Source organism: Eschscholzia californica, unplaced genomic scaffold (assembly GCF_041429995.1).
Source record: "Eschscholzia californica isolate CP2 unplaced genomic scaffold, dmEscCali1.0.p SCAF_1, whole genome shotgun sequence".
Classification (NCBI taxonomy): domain Eukaryota; kingdom Viridiplantae; phylum Streptophyta; class Magnoliopsida; order Ranunculales; family Papaveraceae; genus Eschscholzia; species Eschscholzia californica.
In genome coordinates, this window is record NW_028238198.1 from 27,551,549 (window position 1) to 27,573,568 (window position 22,020).

General features: G+C 33.7%; 1 protein-coding gene and 2 long non-coding RNA genes across 10 annotated transcripts; 2 read left to right on the forward strand and 1 right to left on the reverse strand.

The window, feature by feature from the left end:
• Nucleotides 1-395: 395 nt before the first annotated feature.
• Nucleotides 396-4,646, forward strand: LOC147565674 (uncharacterized). 4 transcript variants are annotated; one of them, XR_015230254.1, is made up of 6 exons: nt 396-691; nt 808-822; nt 1,878-1,952; nt 2,518-2,728; nt 2,955-3,027; nt 3,941-4,646. It is a non-coding gene; the product is annotated as an uncharacterized LOC147565674 (long non-coding RNA). The 4 variants fall into 4 exon arrangements; XR_015230255.1 differs by lacking the exon at nt 808-822 and having other exon boundaries at nt 3,941-4,080; nt 4,410-4,646; XR_015230252.1 differs by lacking the exon at nt 808-822.
• A 104-nt stretch (nt 4,647-4,750) lies between these two features.
• LOC147565675 (uncharacterized) lies at nt 4,751-9,001 on the forward strand. Of its 5 annotated transcripts, none has more exons than XR_015230258.1 (6): nt 4,751-5,046; nt 5,163-5,177; nt 6,233-6,307; nt 6,873-7,083; nt 7,310-7,382; nt 8,296-9,001. It is a non-coding gene; the product is annotated as an uncharacterized LOC147565675 (long non-coding RNA). The 5 variants fall into 5 exon arrangements; XR_015230259.1 differs by lacking the exon at nt 5,163-5,177 and having other exon boundaries at nt 8,296-8,435; nt 8,765-9,001; XR_015230260.1 differs by lacking the exon at nt 4,751-5,046 and having other exon boundaries at nt 5,073-5,177; nt 8,296-8,435; nt 8,765-9,001.
• A 10,569-nt stretch (nt 9,002-19,570) lies between these two features.
• LOC147565676 (large ribosomal subunit protein uL23) lies at nt 19,571-21,240 on the reverse strand. The gene is made up of 4 exons (XM_086652177.1): nt 21,195-21,240; nt 21,041-21,085; nt 19,990-20,353; nt 19,571-19,881 (listed from the first exon to the last, which is right to left on the reverse strand). The coding sequence occupies exons 2-4, from the start codon at nt 21,057-21,059 to the stop codon at nt 19,797-19,799; spliced, it is 468 nt and encodes a 155-aa protein (XP_086508303.1). The 5' UTR covers nt 21,060-21,085; nt 21,195-21,240; the 3' UTR covers nt 19,571-19,796.
• Nucleotides 21,241-22,020: the final 780 nt, after the last annotated feature.

Here is a 22,020-nt window from a genome sequence, read left to right on the forward strand (position 1 = left end):
GCATGGCCGTTTATGGGATTCTTCAATTCTCATGTTGAGTTTGTAGCTTATATTTTCGTGATTTAATTATTAATGGTAAATGTTATAACAATTCTCCGAGCCATGTAAAAGAAAAGGAGAAAAATGATTTATTTTTTCTGATGAATGTAGGCAGAAATTTTTACTCAAAAGTCCAAAAAATGACCCTATAACTAGGATTTGGCCCACCATAAATTATTATAACTTACAAAATCCATTTTTTCAAAAATAATCCTAATCCAACCCAATTTCGGATCCCTAGGTCGCTTTCCCCATCTCTAGGGAGCCCATACTTTAGTTAATCCCTATTATACCCTTTATATATCTATATAATAAGGGAGGAGGGTATCTTTTTCCCCTCCTCCCAATGGCTAGGATTGAGTTTCCCAAGTTATATCAAGTGGTGGAGATTTAATTGAGATTGATTTTTCGAAATTGGATGGCCTAAATCTAATTGCATTTCATCTAACGGTGGAGATGATAACAAAGAGCATCTTTCAAAGATACCCTACCCAAATAACCCTCATCTTCCCGCCCAAGCTTCTTTCTGACACTCTCTCTCTCTCTAACGCTCTCTCTAAAGCCCTCATCCATCTTCCAATATTTTTTCGGAAAACTCTTTCTTCTTCATCTCCTCTTCAACTGCATCTCAGTCTCTCATCTCATGTGGCAGGTATTCTCTCTATCTCTCATTCTTTATCTTTTTCTCTCTCTCTCTCTCTTCTTTTTCTCTGTCTCTCTCGCTCACACACACAGAATGATTGTGGTAGCTTTGAAATTTTTGTGAAGAACAAACACTGATGGGTAAGTTCTACTTGATCCTTAGTTTAGGTGTTTCACTAAATCATGAATACTTCATCAAATATAGGGACCAACGTAGGAATTTCTGTTATTCATCTAAAATCCCCAAATCTAGGTTAAAGAAATTGGTTTATACTCACCAAGACGAAATTCGTGCCCACAGAAAAGCTTAGCCCTACATCTCTCTCCATTCAAATACTGAAACACAACATTGAAATCGAGCACAGAAATCCAGCATTGAAATCGAGCACATGAAATCAAATTCCATGAATGCTTCCACATAGCTCTCTTTAGAATTTGCCCATTGAAGTGTTTGGAAGTTGCAGGTTGGTGATTTTGTTTGCTGTTTGAGTTGAAAGAAAACTAGGTATTTGGTACGAATTTATGTCAGGCTTTCCGATCCTTTTTCCCATTTTAGGGTATGAAATGGTTTACGTCTACCGATACAGACGGAATGATATAGTAGGTTGTCCATAGGCGAATATATAACAATACATCAATTGACATCGCATTAACGATGTCAGTTGCATCGTGTACATTAGGGACACAAATACATGTTTTTTAAACGGTGTTGTTACATGGTTGTTGTAAAAATGTTGATGGAGGAATGGGGTATTATTGAAACTGTATCATGTTGTTTTATATACTACTTTATACTACTTTAATTGATGGGTGCTGTAAAAATGGCAATACTGAAGAAGCTAAAAGGTAGCTCTTCATAATGGGAAAGTTGGGTTTAGTGGCTATCACTCATACAACTCTGATTAATGGGTATTTCGAAAAGGCACTTAGAGATTAGTATTTTAAAGATGGCAGTATGAGTAAAGCCTTCAACCTGCTTCATGTAATGCTTGACAAAGAAGTTGCTCACAATGTTTTAACACATCTATTTGGAGCTTTAAATTGAACATAACTTTTGCTTCTCTCTATGGCTCTTCCCTCTCTGAACTTATTTCACATCAAATCGATTTTGGGGGTTTATGTTAGGTTATCGGATAGAAAAGGTTTCTCCTCTCATTTTGAGTTTTATTGATTTTGTTTAAGAACTCTTTATGCAGGTAGGGTTTGGCTTCATTACTACAACCATTACTTTGTCTCCATTACTTCGGATTCATTATTTCAGCAAAAATAAGGTAATAATCATTCGACTTTGGCTTCTTATTTGAGGGACTAATATGGTTTTGTCTACTTTGGTTGTGCTAATGTTAGTAATATGGTTTCTGCTGATACAGACGAAATGATATAGTAGGATGAGCATTTTTCTGTTTCGGATTGACATCGCAAGTTATCAGCTTTTTCAGTCGTGTTTATGAGAAATATATTTAAGTGAAAGCTAACAATACATCTATTGCATTTCAACAAAAAAAAAAACAATATGTCAATTGCAGAAAGGAAAATAATTTACGAGACATAGAGTTGGAACAAAATTGAATTAGGACTAATCACATTACCTTCCCATGGTGTTGCCTTCTCCATCTTCAACTAAGGATGACCCAAAAACCTATTCTGCACCAAATAAATACCCACTTCTAATTCACTGCAATATAGGGAAGTATATAATAGATATTTATTTGTTTTAATTACTCAAGTGCCGACATTAGGGGTCATTCTTAGAATTCTTTTATGCAGCACCGGAAAGGTTATGTGGGTTGTTGCTTAAGAAAGTTACAAAGATGTTGTCTTCTGTGTTTGTTGCAGCTAAAGCAAGGATTTCAGATCAGAGGTTTATAAAGAAGTTTGATGTTACAAGACAAGAATAAACGAAAAGGCCACAGGTTTCCCTTATTTATAGGTAAACCGACCATATTCGAAGAATTAACTAAATTGACTGATCGACGGGATTTTGTTTCCCTTATTTATAGGTAAACCGACCATGACTGCAAGACAAGAATAAACGAAAAGGCCACAGGTTTGGTTCATTTCCTTCTTGGGTTATTGGGTAATAAGAATAATGTTGGAGCAGTCTTTTCATACCCTTTTAATGGTATAAATGAGTAAAAAAAAACCCCCTCATTTGATATAAATTTCATACATTTAGGTTCATTTCGAGTAAGCAATTTGATAATGGAGTTGGTAGATTTCTTCAATGGGTGAAGAACTTGAGATTTATGACTAAGCTCTTCAACTCTGTTTAGGTACCGTAAATGCTCAATGAAGACTTCTTTGATGGAGATCCTAATTGGTGTCTACCTCAAATTTGGTCGCAAGGTTTGTTTACTCTTCTCTCTTCCTTGGCTATTTTTTTTCTTTTATTCTTATAGTTTTGTTTGATAAGTTAACTTAAAGGAACAACTGGTATAGCCTGCATGACTATTAGCTCTATTTTAGACTGGCAACTATTAGCTCTATTTTAGACTGACAATTAGGCAGAGATAGATGAGATGAATTGTCGCTTAAAAAAAAGACAGATTTTCGGACAACCTTTCATTTTTGTTAGATTAAACTCTTTACTCTTTCTTTTGATTAGTTTTATTTATTTTTTGGATTAGATAAATTAATAAATTGTGTCTAAGGAGTGATGATTGAGTAATAGTTTCTGTTATCTTTTAATTTTCAGTTGTTTATACTGTCAAGTGTGAAAATTTGTGAATTAGAGATAACTGGCCAAATCAAAGATTTTGGTCACCCAGACATGGTTTTTAAACAAATGTTTGAACTAGGTGTTTGAACGAATATTTCAACTGACTACGTGTTAGAAGAAACTGTAAATTAACAAAAATCATAATTTGATTAGTGTTTTATGCTAAACTAACTAGGTGTTTGAACAAATGTTTGAACTCATCTTTAAGTCAGAAACTCTAACTATTTTTCATCGAGAAGTTCTTTTGTTTCTTTTTTATTACTTCAACATTATGTTTTTTGTTAATTTACAGTTCTTATAATTTCGGTGAAACACTTATAGGTTAGTAATTTTGTTTCTTTTCTCTGTTGTATTTAGGTTTATTTTTTTTTCTGTTTGTTATAATTGTCTGGGGTTTGATTAGATTGTTTTTTCTATATGACCATTTGGATGTTATAAGTCAAAAGCTTGGATTTTGGTTTCTGGGTTGACTATGGTCTCGAATGATTTCCTTTTGTTACTTCGGAATTGATGTTATGTTGTGATTTGAATTCTTTGAAGGTGTCTCTAGAGGATCTAGATAAGAGAAGAAGATGTTATGCATTCCTTGAAGGTGTCTCTAGAAGCTAGGATCGTTACAGTGGCATATCAAATAACCTTTATCTCTCCAGAAATGTCATCTACTTCAACGACCCCAGTAGGCGAGTCTTTGGAAACATTGATCTATTTTTGCCAATACTGTGATTTTGAATCATTTTTTTCATGGTATTTTTTTGTCTTTATGATTCTAATTTTGAAGTTTCGATTGGTTGAAGTATTATTGGCCTACATTTGGTGCCTTTATGATCCAACAAACGCGACATCATTGCAGTGAGTGCAAGGGAAGTGGGGAGACCATTTATGATAAACACCAATGCCCTCAAGGGGCTAGACCATTCATTCCACTGAAGATAATGATGTCCGTCTAATACAATGCGACCATGCAATTTGTGGTGGTATTGTTAAAATTAATAACAGTATGTATGTGCAGATTCATTCAACGCGTTAAATGATGAGGAATATCGATGTACCGGAGGTCATTCATAATGGAAGAGCTATACTTACATTTCACTGTTGGGGTTCCTGACTCTTTAACTCTAGAGTAGTGCAAGGCACTGACCCGTGTGCTTATGCTCTAGCATCAACTCAAATGATAGACATGAAGTTGGACGAATGTAGGGAAACAACAAAAGAATTGCGTGTTTAGATTGTAAATTTAGCTCTTAAATGCATTCAAAAAAACTGTCCGTGCCCTGCGGGCACGGGTTACACCCTCGTATCTATATAATAAGGGAGGAGGGTATCTTTTTCCCCTCCTCCCAATGGCTAGGATTGAGTTTCCCAAGTTATATCAAGTGGTGGAGATTTAATTGAGATTGATTTTTCGAAATTGGATGGCCTAAATCTAATTGCATTTCATCTAACGGTGGAGATGATAACAAAGAGCATCTTTCAAAGATACCCTACCCAAATAACCCTCATCTTCCCGCCCAAGCTTCTTTCTGACACTCTCTCTCTCTCTAACGCTCTCTCTAAAGCCCTCATCCATCTTCCAATATTTTTTCGGAAAACTCTTTCTTCTTCATCTCCTCTTCAACTGCATCTCAGTCTCTCATCTCATGTGGCAGGTATTCTCTCTATCTCTCATTCTTTATCTTTTTCTCTCTCTCTCTCTCTTCTTTTTCTCTGTCTCTCTCGCTCACACACACAGAATGATTGTGGTAGCTTTGAAATTTTTGTGAAGAACAAACACTGATGGGTAAGTTCTACTTGATCCTTAGTTTAGGTGTTTCACTAAATCATGAATACTTCATCAAATATAGGGACCAACGTAGGAATTTCTGTTATTCATCTAAAATCCCCAAATCTAGGTTAAAGAAATTGGTTTATACTCACCAAGACGAAATTCGTGCCCACAGAAAAGCTTAGCCCTACATCTCTCTCCATTCAAATACTGAAACACAACATTGAAATCGAGCACAGAAATCCAGCATTGAAATCGAGCACATGAAATCAAATTCCATGAATGCTTCCACATAGCTCTCTTTAGAATTTGCCCATTGAAGTGTTTGGAAGTTGCAGGTTGGTGATTTTGTTTGCTGTTTGAGTTGAAAGAAAACTAGGTATTTGGTACGAATTTATGTCAGGCTTTCCGATCCTTTTTCCCATTTTAGGGTATGAAATGGTTTACGTCTACCGATACAGACGGAATGATATAGTAGGTTGTCCATAGGCGAATATATAACAATACATCAATTGACATCGCATTAACGATGTCAGTTGCATCGTGTACATTAGGGACACAAATACATGTTTTTTAAACGGTGTTGTTACATGGTTGTTGTAAAAATGTTGATGGAGGAATGGGGTATTATTGAAACTGTATCATGTTGTTTTATATACTACTTTATACTACTTTAATTGATGGGTGCTGTAAAAATGGCAATACTGAAGAAGCTAAAAGGTAGCTCTTCATAATGGGAAAGTTGGGTTTAGTGGCTATCACTCATACAACTCTGATTAATGGGTATTTCGAAAAGGCACTTAGAGATTAGTATTTTAAAGATGGCAGTATGAGTAAAGCCTTCAACCTGCTTCATGTAATGCTTGACAAAGAAGTTGCTCACAATGTTTTAACACATCTATTTGGAGCTTTAAATTGAACATAACTTTTGCTTCTCTCTATGGCTCTTCCCTCTCTGAACTTATTTCACATCAAATCGATTTTGGGGGTTTATGTTAGGTTATCGGATAGAAAAGGTTTCTCCTCTCATTTTGAGTTTTATTGATTTTGTTTAAGAACTCTTTATGCAGGTAGGGTTTGGCTTCATTACTACAACCATTACTTTGTCTCCATTACTTCGGATTCATTATTTCAGCAAAAATAAGGTAATAATCATTCGACTTTGGCTTCTTATTTGAGGGACTAATATGGTTTTGTCTACTTTGGTTGTGCTAATGTTAGTAATATGGTTTCTGCTGATACAGACGAAATGATATAGTAGGATGAGCATTTTTCTGTTTCGGATTGACATCGCAAGTTATCAGCTTTTTCAGTCGTGTTTATGAGAAATATATTTAAGTGAAAGCTAACAATACATCTATTGCATTTCAACAAAAAAAAAAACAATATGTCAATTGCAGAAAGGAAAATAATTTACGAGACATAGAGTTGGAACAAAATTGAATTAGGACTAATCACATTACCTTCCCATGGTGTTGCCTTCTCCATCTTCAACTAAGGATGACCCAAAAACCTATTCTGCACCAAATAAATACCCACTTCTAATTCACTGCAATATAGGGAAGTATATAATAGATATTTATTTGTTTTAATTACTCAAGTGCCGACATTAGGGGTCATTCTTAGAATTCTTTTATGCAGCACCGGAAAGGTTATGTGGGTTGTTGCTTAAGAAAGTTACAAAGATGTTGTCTTCTGTGTTTGTTGCAGCTAAAGCAAGGATTTCAGATCAGAGGTTTATAAAGAAGTTTGATGTTACAAGACAAGAATAAACGAAAAGGCCACAGGTTTCCCTTATTTATAGGTAAACCGACCATATTCGAAGAATTAACTAAATTGACTGATCGACGGGATTTTGTTTCCCTTATTTATAGGTAAACCGACCATGACTGCAAGACAAGAATAAACGAAAAGGCCACAGGTTTGGTTCATTTCCTTCTTGGGTTATTGGGTAATAAGAATAATGTTGGAGCAGTCTTTTCATACCCTTTTAATGGTATAAATGAGTAAAAAAAAACCCCCTCATTTGATATAAATTTCATACATTTAGGTTCATTTCGAGTAAGCAATTTGATAATGGAGTTGGTAGATTTCTTCAATGGGTGAAGAACTTGAGATTTATGACTAAGCTCTTCAACTCTGTTTAGGTACCGTAAATGCTCAATGAAGACTTCTTTGATGGAGATCCTAATTGGTGTCTACCTCAAATTTGGTCGCAAGGTTTGTTTACTCTTCTCTCTTCCTTGGCTATTTTTTTTCTTTTATTCTTATAGTTTTGTTTGATAAGTTAACTTAAAGGAACAACTGGTATAGCCTGCATGACTATTAGCTCTATTTTAGACTGGCAACTATTAGCTCTATTTTAGACTGACAATTAGGCAGAGATAGATGAGATGAATTGTCGCTTAAAAAAAAGACAGATTTTCGGACAACCTTTCATTTTTGTTAGATTAAACTCTTTACTCTTTCTTTTGATTAGTTTTATTTATTTTTTGGATTAGATAAATTAATAAATTGTGTCTAAGGAGTGATGATTGAGTAATAGTTTCTGTTATCTTTTAATTTTCAGTTGTTTATACTGTCAAGTGTGAAAATTTGTGAATTAGAGATAACTGGCCAAATCAAAGATTTTGGTCACCCAGACATGGTTTTTAAACAAATGTTTGAACTAGGTGTTTGAACGAATATTTCAACTGACTACGTGTTAGAAGAAACTGTAAATTAACAAAAATCATAATTTGATTAGTGTTTTATGCTAAACTAACTAGGTGTTTGAACAAATGTTTGAACTCATCTTTAAGTCAGAAACTCTAACTATTTTTCATCGAGAAGTTCTTTTGTTTCTTTTTTATTACTTCAACATTATGTTTTTTGTTAATTTACAGTTCTTATAATTTCGGTGAAACACTTATAGGTTAGTAATTTTGTTTCTTTTCTCTGTTGTATTTAGGTTTATTTTTTTTTCTGTTTGTTATAATTGTCTGGGGTTTGATTAGATTGTTTTTTCTATATGACCATTTGGATGTTATAAGTCAAAAGCTTGGATTTTGGTTTCTGGGTTGACTATGGTCTCGAATGATTTCCTTTTGTTACTTCGGAATTGATGTTATGTTGTGATTTGAATTCTTTGAAGGTGTCTCTAGAGGATCTAGATAAGAGAAGAAGATGTTATGCATTCCTTGAAGGTGTCTCTAGAAGCTAGGATCGTTACAGTGGCATATCAAATAACCTTTATCTCTCCAGAAATGTCATCTACTTCAACGACCCCAGTAGGCGAGTCTTTGGAAACATTGATCTATTTTTGCCAATACTGTGATTTTGAATCATTTTTTTCATGGTATTTTTTTGTCTTTATGATTCTAATTTTGAAGTTTCGATTGGTTGAAGTATTATTGGCCTACATTTGGTGCCTTTATGATCCAACAAACGCGACATCATTGCAGTGAGTGCAAGGGAAGTGGGGAGACCATTTATGATAAACACCAATGCCCTCAAGGGGCTAGACCATTCATTCCACTGAAGATAATGATGTCCGTCTAATACAATGCGACCATGCAATTTGTGGTGGTATTGTTAAAATTAATAACAGTATGTATGTGCAGATTCATTCAACGCGTTAAATGATGAGGAATATCGATGTACCGGAGGTCATTCATAATGGAAGAGCTATACTTACATTTCACTGTTGGGGTTCCTGACTCTTTAACTCTAGAGTAGTGCAAGGCACTGACCCGTGTGCTTATGCTCTAGCATCAACTCAAATGATAGACATGAAGTTGGACGAATGTAGGGAAACAACAAAAGAATTGCGTGTTTAGATTGTAAATTTAGCTCTTAAATGCATTCAAAAAAACTGTCCGTGCCCTGCGGGCACGGGTTACACCCTCGTATATATATATATATAAGAGAAGATGCCCAGTTTTTTCCTTCCATTTATATTCTTAGTTTCTCTTTCCCTCTTCAAAACTTTCTATTTCCCTCCTCAAAACTTTCCATCCATTTTCTCTCTCCTAATCTGCTCTCTCCTCCATAAGAGAAAGAAATCTTTCCTTCCATTTTTCTCTCTCCTCTCTATCTCCTTAACAACTACTAAGCTACACCAGATCCGGAAAAATTTACAGGTTAGAGTTTCCTTATCTTCATCCCTTCATCTTCATCATAAACCCTCATCTTCATCTTCTTTGGATTTTGCTTAAAACAACATAAACCCTCATCTTCATCTTCTTTGCACTTTGCTTAAAACATCATAAACACTCATCTTCATCTTCTTCTGTAAATTTTCGTTTCATAAACCCTCATCTTCATCTTCTTCTGTAAATTTTCGTTTCTTAAAACATCATAAAACTTTCTTCTTCTTTATTTTTTTGTTTCATAAAACTTTCTTTCTTCTTCTGTATTTTTTTTTCATCTTCATGATCTTTATCATCAACACCATGATTTGTTCCATGAACCTTCTTTAGTTTTTAGAGAGTTTGTGTTCATCTTCATCATCATTTTGTTTTCCATTTTTTTTAGAGAGTTTTGTTCAACCATGTTTTGTTTATTGAACCTTCTTTGTTCTTCATCTTCATTTTGTTTTCCATTTTTTTTCTTTAAACTTTGTCTATCTGAAATTTCGTTTGGTTTTTACACTCATATTTTGTGACACAACAAGTTATGTCCTAAGAAAAACCCAATATGTTTTCTGTTTTCATAATTTTCATGTGTTCTGTTTTCATAATTTTCATGAAACATATTTTCAATTCCACAAACACAAATTCCTTTGTTTAGAGTATTTTCTGTTTTCTGAAGTATATACTCATGTTTTCACCTTGTTGTGATTTCATGTTATCTGTTTTCATATATTATTTCATGAACATATTTCCACTTCCACTAACACAAATATTTTTGTTCAGATTATTTTATGTTTACGGAAGCATATATTGTTGTGTTTATAGTTAGTAAATATTGTCTGCGTTCTCACATAAAAACTCTTCCTTTCAAAAAGTACAAACTTAGATCTATTTTTCGGTTTCTCTCTAGAAATTACGTTATTTTTATAGTTGTTACCATCAAAATCCAGATTTTGTGTCTTACAAAAATTGATTGGTGTTTTAAGCATTTTAAAGTTGTTGTAGAAACAATGTTGATTCAGCGACCAAACTCGAAAATGCTTGCTCCAAAAAAACTCGTTCACATTTTGATCTTCCATACATGTTTCTCTCTCCTATGTTTTTTTTGTACATATTCACTTAGTGATTTAATTACTTCATTTGTCATCCTTCTCTCTGCAAGTGCATTAATGTTCCAAACAATTTCAAATATGTTTTAGTTATACCAAGGGTTTGGTTTCTTTTATTAAGTTGCTCTCTAATAGTTTTTATTTGTTTGGGACATATTTTAAAATGTTACTGTGCGTTTTCAGAATAATAATCAAATTGTGAAATGTTGACAACATTTATGCTTGTGTCCAAGTTTGCATGCTATATGTTTTCGGAAAATTTCTGAAGCTAATAACAATGTTATAATTGTCCTATGCAAGAAACCATTTGTTGCCGTAAAGCGGGAAAAAAGGGAAAAATGAGAAGGAAATAGAGGTGGTTGAAGGAGAGAGGAAAAACATCCTTGGGATAAAAAAGTTGTCCAGATTAAATGTACCTTAAACTCGGGCTAGAAGAAACTTGCACAAAGAAGGCAGAATTGACAACTTCAACGAAGATTGGAAAATTAATGAAAATAATTGTTTTTGTGTCAACAAAACTCAAAATGTTTTGGATTCTTTGAGTGGGATTTCTGCTGTAACTACATGTTTATAGAGGTTGGATTTTGTTGTAAGGAAATTTTGCAGATGCTTTTGCCATAAGCTTCTTTTGTTTATTGCAAAACCGAAAAACACAAGAGCAAATTTGATTTCGCTTTGAACAAACTGAGATGTGTCAGAAGTATTTTGATGTGTTGTATTTGTCAAAATGATTTGTCCGACAAATAGTGTTCTGTTTTATTTTATTTTTTTTGTTTACAAAAAAATGGATGTTATCTTCGAACAAAATCGGAAATGTCAATAAAAATGACTAAATAAATATTACATTTTCGAGTTTTCTCATTGCATGAACATTGTTTCTAAAACAAATTTAAAATGTTTAAAACATCAATCAATTTTTTTAAGGGACAAAATCTGGATTTTGGTGGTAACATCTATAAATATAAATAAAACATTTTTAAGTTTGCTCGTTGTATAAATCGTACTAACGACATATTTTAAAATGTTTTAGCATTTCATGGTGGCTTTTAATGTTTATAATTTTGCTCGTTGGCTCTTCAAGTGAACATGGAAGACAAATTATCATTTGTGATTGTCCATAATATTTTGTTATGAATATTTATCTATTTTGTCTTCTACCTAATTTTAAGATGTTTTAACTTTTATTGCTAAACTCCCTAACATTTAGTTTTGTGTTCGAGTATATTATTATAACATCAAATATATTTCCCAACAAATTAGGTTTTGTTCCAACCAAATTTTCAACATCAAAAATGTGTTTGAACAAATCTTTGGTTGTTCATCAAAAATGTGTTTGAACAAATCTTTGGTTGTTCTCAATAATTTTGTGATTCCGAACAAATTCATATATGCTCCAAGGAATTTTACAACCTCAAACATATTTCCGAACAAATTTGTTTTTTTGCATGAAGAAAATTTACAACTTCAAAGATTTGTTTGGACAAATCTTGTTTGAACAAATCTTTGTTTGTTCTCAATAATTTTTTTATTTCCGAACAAATTCAGATATGCTCCAAGGAAATTTACAACCTCAGAAATATTTCCAAACAAATTAGTTTTTTGCATGAAGAAAATTTACAACTTCGATAATGTGTTTGAACAAATCTTTGGTTGTTCTCAAAAACATTTTGATTCCGAACAAATTTTTATATGCTTCAAAAAGCAAATTTACAACCTCAAAAATATTTCCGAACAAATTAGTTTTTTATTGAAACAAATTGACAACTTAAAATTTTGTTTTGACCAAAAAAACATTCACAACCAAAGTTAAGCAAATATTAAGTATATGCTCCAACTAAATATTAAGTTTTTCATGCCAGTATCACAAGCCAAAAATAAATAGCCTCATCCAAATAGAAACATATCTGAATTTGTTGACATGCAAAAAGAAATTGGCTCATCCAAAATGGAAAAATATCTGAATTTGTTGATATCCAAAAAGAAATTGCCCATCCAAAATGGAAACATATCTGAATTTGTTAACATCCAAAAAGAAATTGTTTCCGAAATTACCTGATGGAAAATTATCTGAATTTGTTGATATGCAAAAAGAAATTGGCTCATCCAAAATGGAAAAATATCTGAATTTGTTGATATCCAAAAAGAAATTTCCCATCCAAAATGAAAACATATCTGAATTCGTTGACATCCAAAAAGAAATTATTTCTGAAATTACCTGATTTGGTTTCAGTCCATCAAACATTATGAAATTAAAAAAATAGTCAAACTCAAACATAGATTTGTTGTAAAAAACAAACATGTATTGCCAATACATTTTAAAAAATGTTCAAAACTCATGAATGAAATGTTAGATCTTGAAAAATAAACATCTCAAAAAAAAAATGTGTTCCTAACAAAAATATATATGTTTCTACCTCAACATCATCACTCTTAAAATACTTAACTTCTACTCTTTTTTATTGTTGTGGAGGTCCTTCTGTGGCTTCTGGATTACTTCTTTTTCGTGGACTTGAACGCGTCACCGTCTCTTCAGTAGCCTTAGATGAAGCAGATGGGGCCTTTTTGTTGATGTCTTCCGCAATTACTTTATCTCTTTTGCCTCTAGCAGCAGCAGATGTCTCCTTACATCAGACAAATAACCAACTATCAGTACAATTACAAACATCAAATAAACAATAACAGACAAGATATGAACATTCTACTATATGGAAACATCCAATTTTGTATGTCAAGGACACATATATTTCAACCACAAACATATTTGCATATGTGTCAGACAAATAAGATTGTTCTATATGTTTCAACCAAAAATAATAAGAATGTTACTATATGCAAACATCCAATTTTGTATGGCAAAAACACATACTCACCTATCAACCACAGACATATTTAGATATGTTTCAGACATATTTCAAATGTATCAGACCATAACAATGTTCAATAGATAAACAAGTTAAATGCAACAGACAAAAACTGGAAATCAACCAAGATTTCTCTTACCTCTTTAGTATTTTGTTGGCCATGTTGAACAAGGGCCAGCTTTTGATTTTTTTTTGCCTTTTAGGAGGCAATTCCTGTGAAGCCGTGGAAGGTCTTTTCCTTGGGCTTAGCCTTAAACTTGTATCTTCCTTCGCTTTTGAAGAACCCACTTTTTTTGGACTTTCCATTTGTGTTTTTTCTTTACCCATCTTTTTTAAGATTCTGCATAAAACTAAATGTTACAAACACTTAAGAAAACAAAATGCACAAAACCATACATCTAAACAAATCTGAAATTGTTTATAACACATTTCTGTGTGTTTTAGAAAATATGACTTTTCTCCATGTAAACAACTTATATGTTTACACATGTAAAACTTGTGTACACATGTATAGTGGTTTTGAAGAACAAACCAGCCAAAAGAAACAAAATTTGTAGATCTGAACAACAAACCAGAAATGTTTACAACAAAGTTACACAAAAACTAGAAATGTTTACATCACAGGGATTTTTATATGTAGATCTGAAGAACAAACCATCCAAAATAAACAAAAATTTGTTAAAACATATCAAATGTGTTCTGGAAACACCTAAACATTTCTGAAGAACAAAAACTAGATTTAAAAAACAAAGGAATACAAAATCAAAGATACATCTCTGATAAGTTTACACAAAAAACACAGCAAAACATGATGAAGATCTTAAATATTCAACAACAAATATTTATTTTTCTCCTAAAAATCGAGCAAAAAAACCCTAACTATGAAGTTACTTACACGAAACGAAACATTTGGGGGTTTCAACATATACAACTCTTTTATACCTTTCAGAGAGTTGCTTCTCAAACGGCGGCAAGTACAGAGGTGATTCTCACCGGAACCGACACAACCCTAGTTTTTTCATGTTAGAATCGATGAAGTTTGCCTTTTCGATCCGGAACCCTAACAAAATTTGTTAGATAATCTAAGTTTTTCTCTATTTCATTTGGTTTTTTGGGAGAGAAGATGGAGAGTTGAGCTTAAAATCGAAAAGGAAAGAGAGAGTGAAGATTGTTTTTTTAGAGAGAGACAGAGAGTGGGAGAAGTGAATCTCTTGGCTGAAAGAGAAATTGGTTGAAAGAGTAAAGGGTGGGTCTTGGGTTATTAACCTGGAGTCTGACTTGATGGGATGGGTAAAAAATTGGCTCTAAAATTGGGCGGGAAATTTGGGAGGAAATTTTGGGCCAGGATAGTCATGTCCCTTGTTTATGTAAGTGAGGGTAGTTACGTACTTTTACTAAGTGGGTTTTTTTCTCAATATTATTTTAGACTGGGCTAGATTCTCTCTTGAGTCCCATATTTTGGGCTTAATAATAACCGGCCCATGTAGGCATGTACTTAATATTTATTAAGAATTAGGATTTAACACAATGTTAGTTTTGTCCATCGCCAACTGATTTACAATGCAATTAGGAATATTGGGTAATTTTCAAGTCTCATTTAAATTTAAATCGAACGCAGATTTTGCAAGTATATGAGCTACTTGGTTCACCTTTCTCGGAGAAAAGGAAACCTGCAAAGTGTCGAAGAAGGTACTTGCGTTTTTTATATCTGCTACAACGTTCCGTATCCAAGGAGGGTCTTGCTTTTATCCGAGCAAGCATCAACCACAAGCTTTGCATCACCTTCAATAATACACTTCCGACAACCCCTTTGATTAACTAGATGTAAGGCTAATCTTGCCGCCATTGCCTCCGCCTCTATTGCATTCATCGCCATCACCACTCTAGATGTGGCCGCTTTGAATGGCCCATCATGGTTACTTCCAACCGCCACTATTGCCGCTTTACCATCTTTAAAAACGGCATCAAAGTTGAATTTCGTCCCTCAACTATGGGAGGAGTCCATACTTCATGTCTCTCATTTGTTTCTCTGTCCATTACATCATCCTGTTCAGTCTCATTCATGGAGAAATCATTCATCATGTTTATAGCTTCTCGAACAACCATTGATTTACATCGATTGATCCCATCAAATACATCTACAATTGATCTTCAAATACATCTACAATTGATCTACACCACGGATCGTCGGAAGGAGATAAAACCTAATATAGGTAGTTGGTAATTATGTTTGTTTTAGTTTTGACAAAATGATGAATAATAGAAAGTTAATTGTAAGAACACATAACACTTTGAAGGCACATGCTAAGTATTACTAAGTTTTTTTTTGAATTTTTTTGTTCCTAGTCCAAAAATCTACCCCTAAACACATATTTAGTCCCCCCTAATATTAATATAGGATTTTAAGCCAAAATAATAATTATAATTGATATTTAGTCCAAATTAGTTAAAGTATGTCTAGACTTTAAAGTTACAGTATTTTTCTGTTTAAAAGTTCTTGTTTTGTTTCATAAATTACCTGTTATTTATTGTTAAAGTTTCATACTTTATTTCATGTTTTCCATACTTTATTTCATTTTTTTTTATATGTGTCATACATAACACGTTATTTATCAACAATGTTTCTTACAAAACGAAAAGGACTAAAAACCTATTTTCTGGGAAGATTGGACCTTAAACTTTTTTTGAACTTTATTTTGGACTTAAAACCGATGGACCCTTTTTTTTTTTGTTTAAATTAAGTATTACTAAGTTAGTTGACGTATTTTTAATGAAACATTAAAGACTAGTGTTAGAAGTCTACAAACACAATTTTGTCACAAGTGTTAACATTAAGCCCACAATTCACATACAAGGTCTATTTTATTGTAAATTCTTCATCTAATAACAATTAAAAATTTCATCAAGATTTCTTTTAACCTACCTAACTAAATAGATGTTAAGAATTGGAATCCTGTAAAGTTGAACTTATCCTGGTTGGAATTATTCATAGGCTCATAGCACGTGAATGACAACAATTCGGTCAGGTCAATTAACATAACACTCACAATATAGTAATATCTTTCCATATTTATAATTAAAACATTCTAAAGTTTGTTAACAAACATACTGACGTAATAATCATAAAAGAATTTTTTTTTCTATAAGGAGTAATAATAATTAAATATTGTCGACACTTAATTGCTCAAGTGGTTGTTTGTGTTACATAAACTCTAAAATCTTTGAGGTCTCAGATTCGATTCTCATAAGAAGTAGAATTTATGGTTATTGAATTTGAGTTATTAAATGAAAAAATAATAAGGAGAAAGTTTGATAATGTATCATGTCATCTAATGACTAACTAAATCATAGTCCATATTAAAAAAAGAAAAAATTAAATACTGTACGAGGAAAGAAAGTTTTTTTCAAATTGAACACTCCCACTAAGTCCTCCAACTCGTTGGGAACTAGAGATCGTCCCCTAGATACAGCCTGCCCAATAACTGCTATAGAGGAAATGACCTAATGTTTTGGGTAGGGGAAATGGGTGAGAATTACTCACATTACAAACATATATTTTTGGATTTCCACAACGTCTCAATATTCACACCCTAGTAGTTCTTTTTTTTTATGAAAGAAAATAGCATTAAACCACCAAATATACAAGGTTTCTAGAGTAGTTTAGGAACAAAAGAAGGTACAACATTCCAAATTTCTCTTTTCCCGCAGTTTGTACTCCATTTTGCTAGAGCATCTACATGAATGTTGTTTTCTCTCGGAGAATAGGTAAAGATGATGCCTTCGAACTTGTCCTTGAGAGTTGTAACTTATTTCAAGATCTTCTGAGATTGCCATTGAAGTCCATTATTGTTGCCATTGATGAACTGGATTACTGCTAGATTGTCATTCTCTATGTGTACATGGTTTAATCCCAGTTGTATTGCCCATAACATACTAGAGTGAATAGCCAAGCTTTCACATTCTTCCGCATTCTGACATCGAACTGCGTCAGCTGCTGCTATGATAAAGTTTGCTTCTGCATCATGAATGATGCAACCAATACCTGCTGGTTCAATGATTGTGGAAAAAGAAGCGTCGACGTTTAACTTTAGAAATGGTTTCGATGGAGGTCTCCATTTTTGATTCTTTGATTTTTCCCTGCATTTGTTAGTGATAATAGACTCAAATTTGAGTGGGTTGGTAGAAGCATTGTTGATCTGAGAGATCATTTGTAAAGGGTTTTGTTTATTTGTTGAAAAACAATTTGCGCACCTGGCTTTCCAAATAAACCATAGTATTTTTGCATATAAATTGATAGTCTCCTCATCAAGTTTTTTCCATTGTTTTATCCATAGCTTGACTGTAGTTAATTGATCCGTTCTGACCTGAAAATGAAACCAGATTGCTTTCGCAAAAGTACAATGTAACATCACATGGTCAAGAGTTTCATATTCATTACAATTAATACAGGCGAAAGAGTTGCTAATAAATTTCTCAATCTTGTCTTTTACTGGTAGACTGTTGGTACAACACTTCCATAAAAATAATTTTATACGAGGAATCGTATTTATATTCCAAATAAATAGCCAATCATTTTGAGCGTGCATTGGCTCTACACTGCCTGTCCTGAGAAAGTTATACATAGATTTAATCGAGAAGTTACCTAATTTAGTCAAAGTCCATATTTATACTTGCTATTGATCTCCAAATATCATTATCAAAACAATTATTTATAACACTCATATCCCAGTTATTATTTGTAATGAGTTGCACCACCCATTCCAGATTCGAACCGCTCTGATTGATAATAGGAGGAGGATGATTGGGAATGCAGTAGTTGTGTCAGATATTAATATGATTACCTTTATTGATATCCCAGAAGACCAGACTCTCCATCTGCTTGTACTGCTTGCTAACAGATTTCCAGGACCAAGAGTGATTAGCTTTGGGAAGGGATGGATTTCTAGATTTGGGGAAATATTTCCCTTTAAGCACTTGAACCTAAATAGCTTGAGGGTTATTTAAAAGACGTCAGTTAATCTTGTTGAGGAAGGCATGATTATCGAGGTGGGGGAGACGAAAGCCCAATCCGTCAAGTTTGCGAGGCTTACAAATGGCTGACCAGTTCAGAGTACGAGAAACCAGCATTTGTTTCCAAATTTTGTGTGAATTTCATCGAAATTTGAAATGAGCTAAACCTCATTCCTCTCAGGTACGTATGCACAGACATTCCAGGTTTCTATGTGAAATTTCATCAAAATTTGAAATGAGCTAAACCTCATTCCCCTCAGGTACGTATGCACAGACCTTCCAGGTTTCTATGTTAATTTCATCGAAATTTGAAATGAGCTAAATATCTACCGAACTCATTCCTCGAGAATGTATGTACATCAATTGTTTGCACGAGTTCTGCTTATAGCAAGGCCCACGCGTGGTCAAGAAAACTTTGTGTAGAGTTACTACTTGTTGGCATGTGCAGGGAAAGCCAAAGAAATAAAACTATGATTTGATTGTTAACGACATAGTCGAGAAGGCCAACAATGGGGGAAGATAGATCCCTCAGATTGCATTCAATATGAGAACCTAAAAAATGTACATCAACAATGCAACAACATGCCCAAACGGTATGAAGAGGCTACAGGTCTACAATAGTAAACCGTCCATCCCAACTAAATATGAGTAAACCGTCCACCTATAATGAAAAAATCCACCAAAAGAGTGAGAGTTGTCTTGAAGATAGAGAACATCGATTTCGTCTAGATCTATCTAGAACAAGCTTTGACTTGTAGCCTCTTCTAGCATTACTCCAACTAGAGCGTCAACACTAGGTTGCTACCAATCAAATAATTCATTCTTTCATCTTTCCTTCATATTCAGGGCCAAATCAGACATAAGATGGCACAGTGCACTTTTCCATAATGGAGTCGTTCCTGCATTAAGCTGCTATAGTGCTATTCAAGGATAATTAAAGCAACTTTTATGCAGGAATGTTCTGTAACAAGGGCACAAAAAGCAGAGAAGGTCCGGTTAGAGAGACAAACAAAGTTTAGATACTCTCTGTCTCTCCCCAAAAACAGTTAGCCACTCTCTGCTGCTAAATTAGAATCTAGCATTGTATTTCCTAGGAAAATCCAAGATTATTTAACATGAACCTCAATAGCTCCATTATTCAAGTATTATATCTTGTCCCTTATTCAAGAAAAATTAATATCCACTTTTGAGTGAGAAGCATTATCATCATCCAACTAAGTAATCCAAATTTGCAGAAAAGCCATATTGCATTTTCGGAATTTCAACATTTTCGGAATTTCAACCATAATTGGCAGTATAGATACCAGCAAGAAATCAAAAAGAGACCAATCACTAATATAAATGAAAAGTATCATGTTACCTTGCAAAAAGGAGAGCATGAACTACTAATTGCAAAACTAAATATAGATCAATAGAAATAACAACTTGTTTGTAAATTCGACTGAACTCCGAACAACTCAAAGTTAACTAAACAAAACAACCTTACTTGGTACTCGGCTACGAGTTTTCTTCAACTAATAACACAAAGAAGCTAACTCCAATTTAGATTATACCAATCTTGTTAGCCACATCCAATGCATCGTAATCAGGAGTCAACCTAACATAAGCCTTCTTCGTTCCATCGGGCCTGAAACAACAAGAAAACATTGAAGTACACAAAGATTAGCCTAACAACTTTTACGGGTCTAGCACCACACGAAAATATTCATCGACCTAAAGTAAAGACGAGGGTTACCTGATCAAGGTATTGACTTTCTTGGTTTGGATATCGTACATCTTCTTAACTGCAGCTTTGATTTTCTTCTTGTCTGCACGGATGTCAACAATGAAAACCAAAGTGTTGTTGTCTTCAATCTTCTTCATTGCAGACTCAGTTGTGAGTGGGTATTTCAGGATCTGATAATGGTCGAGCTTGTTCCTTGGAGGTGCACTGATTCGTGGGTACTTAGGGTTTCTATCCGTCTTCAATGTCTTTGGACGATGGAATGTGACTGTAGTTCTGATCTTCTTGACCTTCTTCTTCAAAGTTGAAGCACCTGATTTGACTGCCTTGGCAGCCTTCAGGGCTTGTGCCTTTGGGTCAGCTTTCTTTGTAGCTACTGTACACAATATAAGAAGAAAGAAATGAGAAGTTTCTCATTTAGGGTTATATTCGTAGGAAGAGAGACAATGTCAACAACAGATTCCACAATATAAAAAAAATCATTAAAAATTGACACATCAAACAGTTAATCAACTAATTTATCCGAATTCCAGATATCTATACCAAAAGTTCAACAATCCAAATGTAACATCCAATTATCAAACCAATAATATTACGAATTCCTGAACTAGAACATCTAATTTTCCAACTCTCTGTTCAGTATAGATGAAACTGACAACAAGTTGAAGTTAAGAAGATTAACCTTATTGATAAAAAAAAACCCTAATCTAATGAACACGTACTTTTTTAGATAAAAAATTATACCTAATGGATCTATAATTGCATCCCCTCCAATACTTTCTCCTATATGGTTTCAAGGAGAGATATGCAACAATCTATATGAATAAAGGTAATGTTTTATTGTTTTAGGGTTTTGAGTATTATGAAATCATGCAAAATAGAGTATTTCGAAATCAATAACCAAATCATTTATATATCGGACTTCATATTCCCTTACAGATTTGTTCTGTACACGAATCGAATGCTATTACTAATTTTTAAGATCGTCAATAGTTCTCTGAAATCGTAAAATACCTAACCTAATCAACATAGTCTAAATGTTCGACCCAATTCAAGTTTGTACCTTTTGAAGGCGGGGCCATTGTTTGCTGGAGAAGATCTACTGAACCTGTCGAATCCCCAATTTACAAACCACAAAGAGTGTTAATCGAACTGAAGAAAGAATAAACCCATAAACACTTGAATTTCGATTTTAGGTTTAGATTAAAGTAACGTACCTTCAGAGGTTGCAGAAATGTTGCGGATTTTTTAGGGTTTATCAGGGAACCAGGAAGCAGAAAATGGTGTGATATATAGGGCTCAAAGTACTGCCCGTTGAAACATGGGCCTGGCACAATTTGACTTTAAATGGGCCTGGCCCATTTGACTTTAATGGGCCTACTAAAGCCAGTTAATTCCATAGACCAATAATTATCAACCCATTTAGGAAGATAGAAACCAAGATCAACCCAGCCCAAACAAAAAATGAGAAATTTTACATACACTTGCCATTTCTCCCTGCCATATACCTTTAACACGAGTATATGTAACAAAAATGGTGAGTGCATTTAATAAAATTTTCCACGAAAATTATAACGGCAGGCACGTTAGACCACCTGGGTCAAGTGGTTGCCCATATCATCCAACTGCGTAGTGATATATCCACCAGGTTTGAACCACAACGAAAGTTGACTGCTTATTTTTCTTTCTCTTGTTGCAAGACTCTTTACTTGTCAGCATGATGAAAATACTATAAATAATGTAAACTCAAAAGTATACTTATATTAGGGTATATCTCGTGCCCTAGGACACGGATACTTGTATCAATCAAATGTTACGATATATTGTACTACCACAACTTTTAAGTCATTGGTCCAATTGCTTGTAGTAATAGGCCAACAAGCTACACCTTTAGTGGGCGGGACAGTAGAAGCACCCTGGAATATTTGTATAGTTAAAATTCCCGTATCTTCTTAAGATTTGTTTTGCATATTATTATATTTTTTTTTTTTTTGAAGATAACCTTAATAACAATAATAGTTTTACAAGTAGTACCTCACTTAA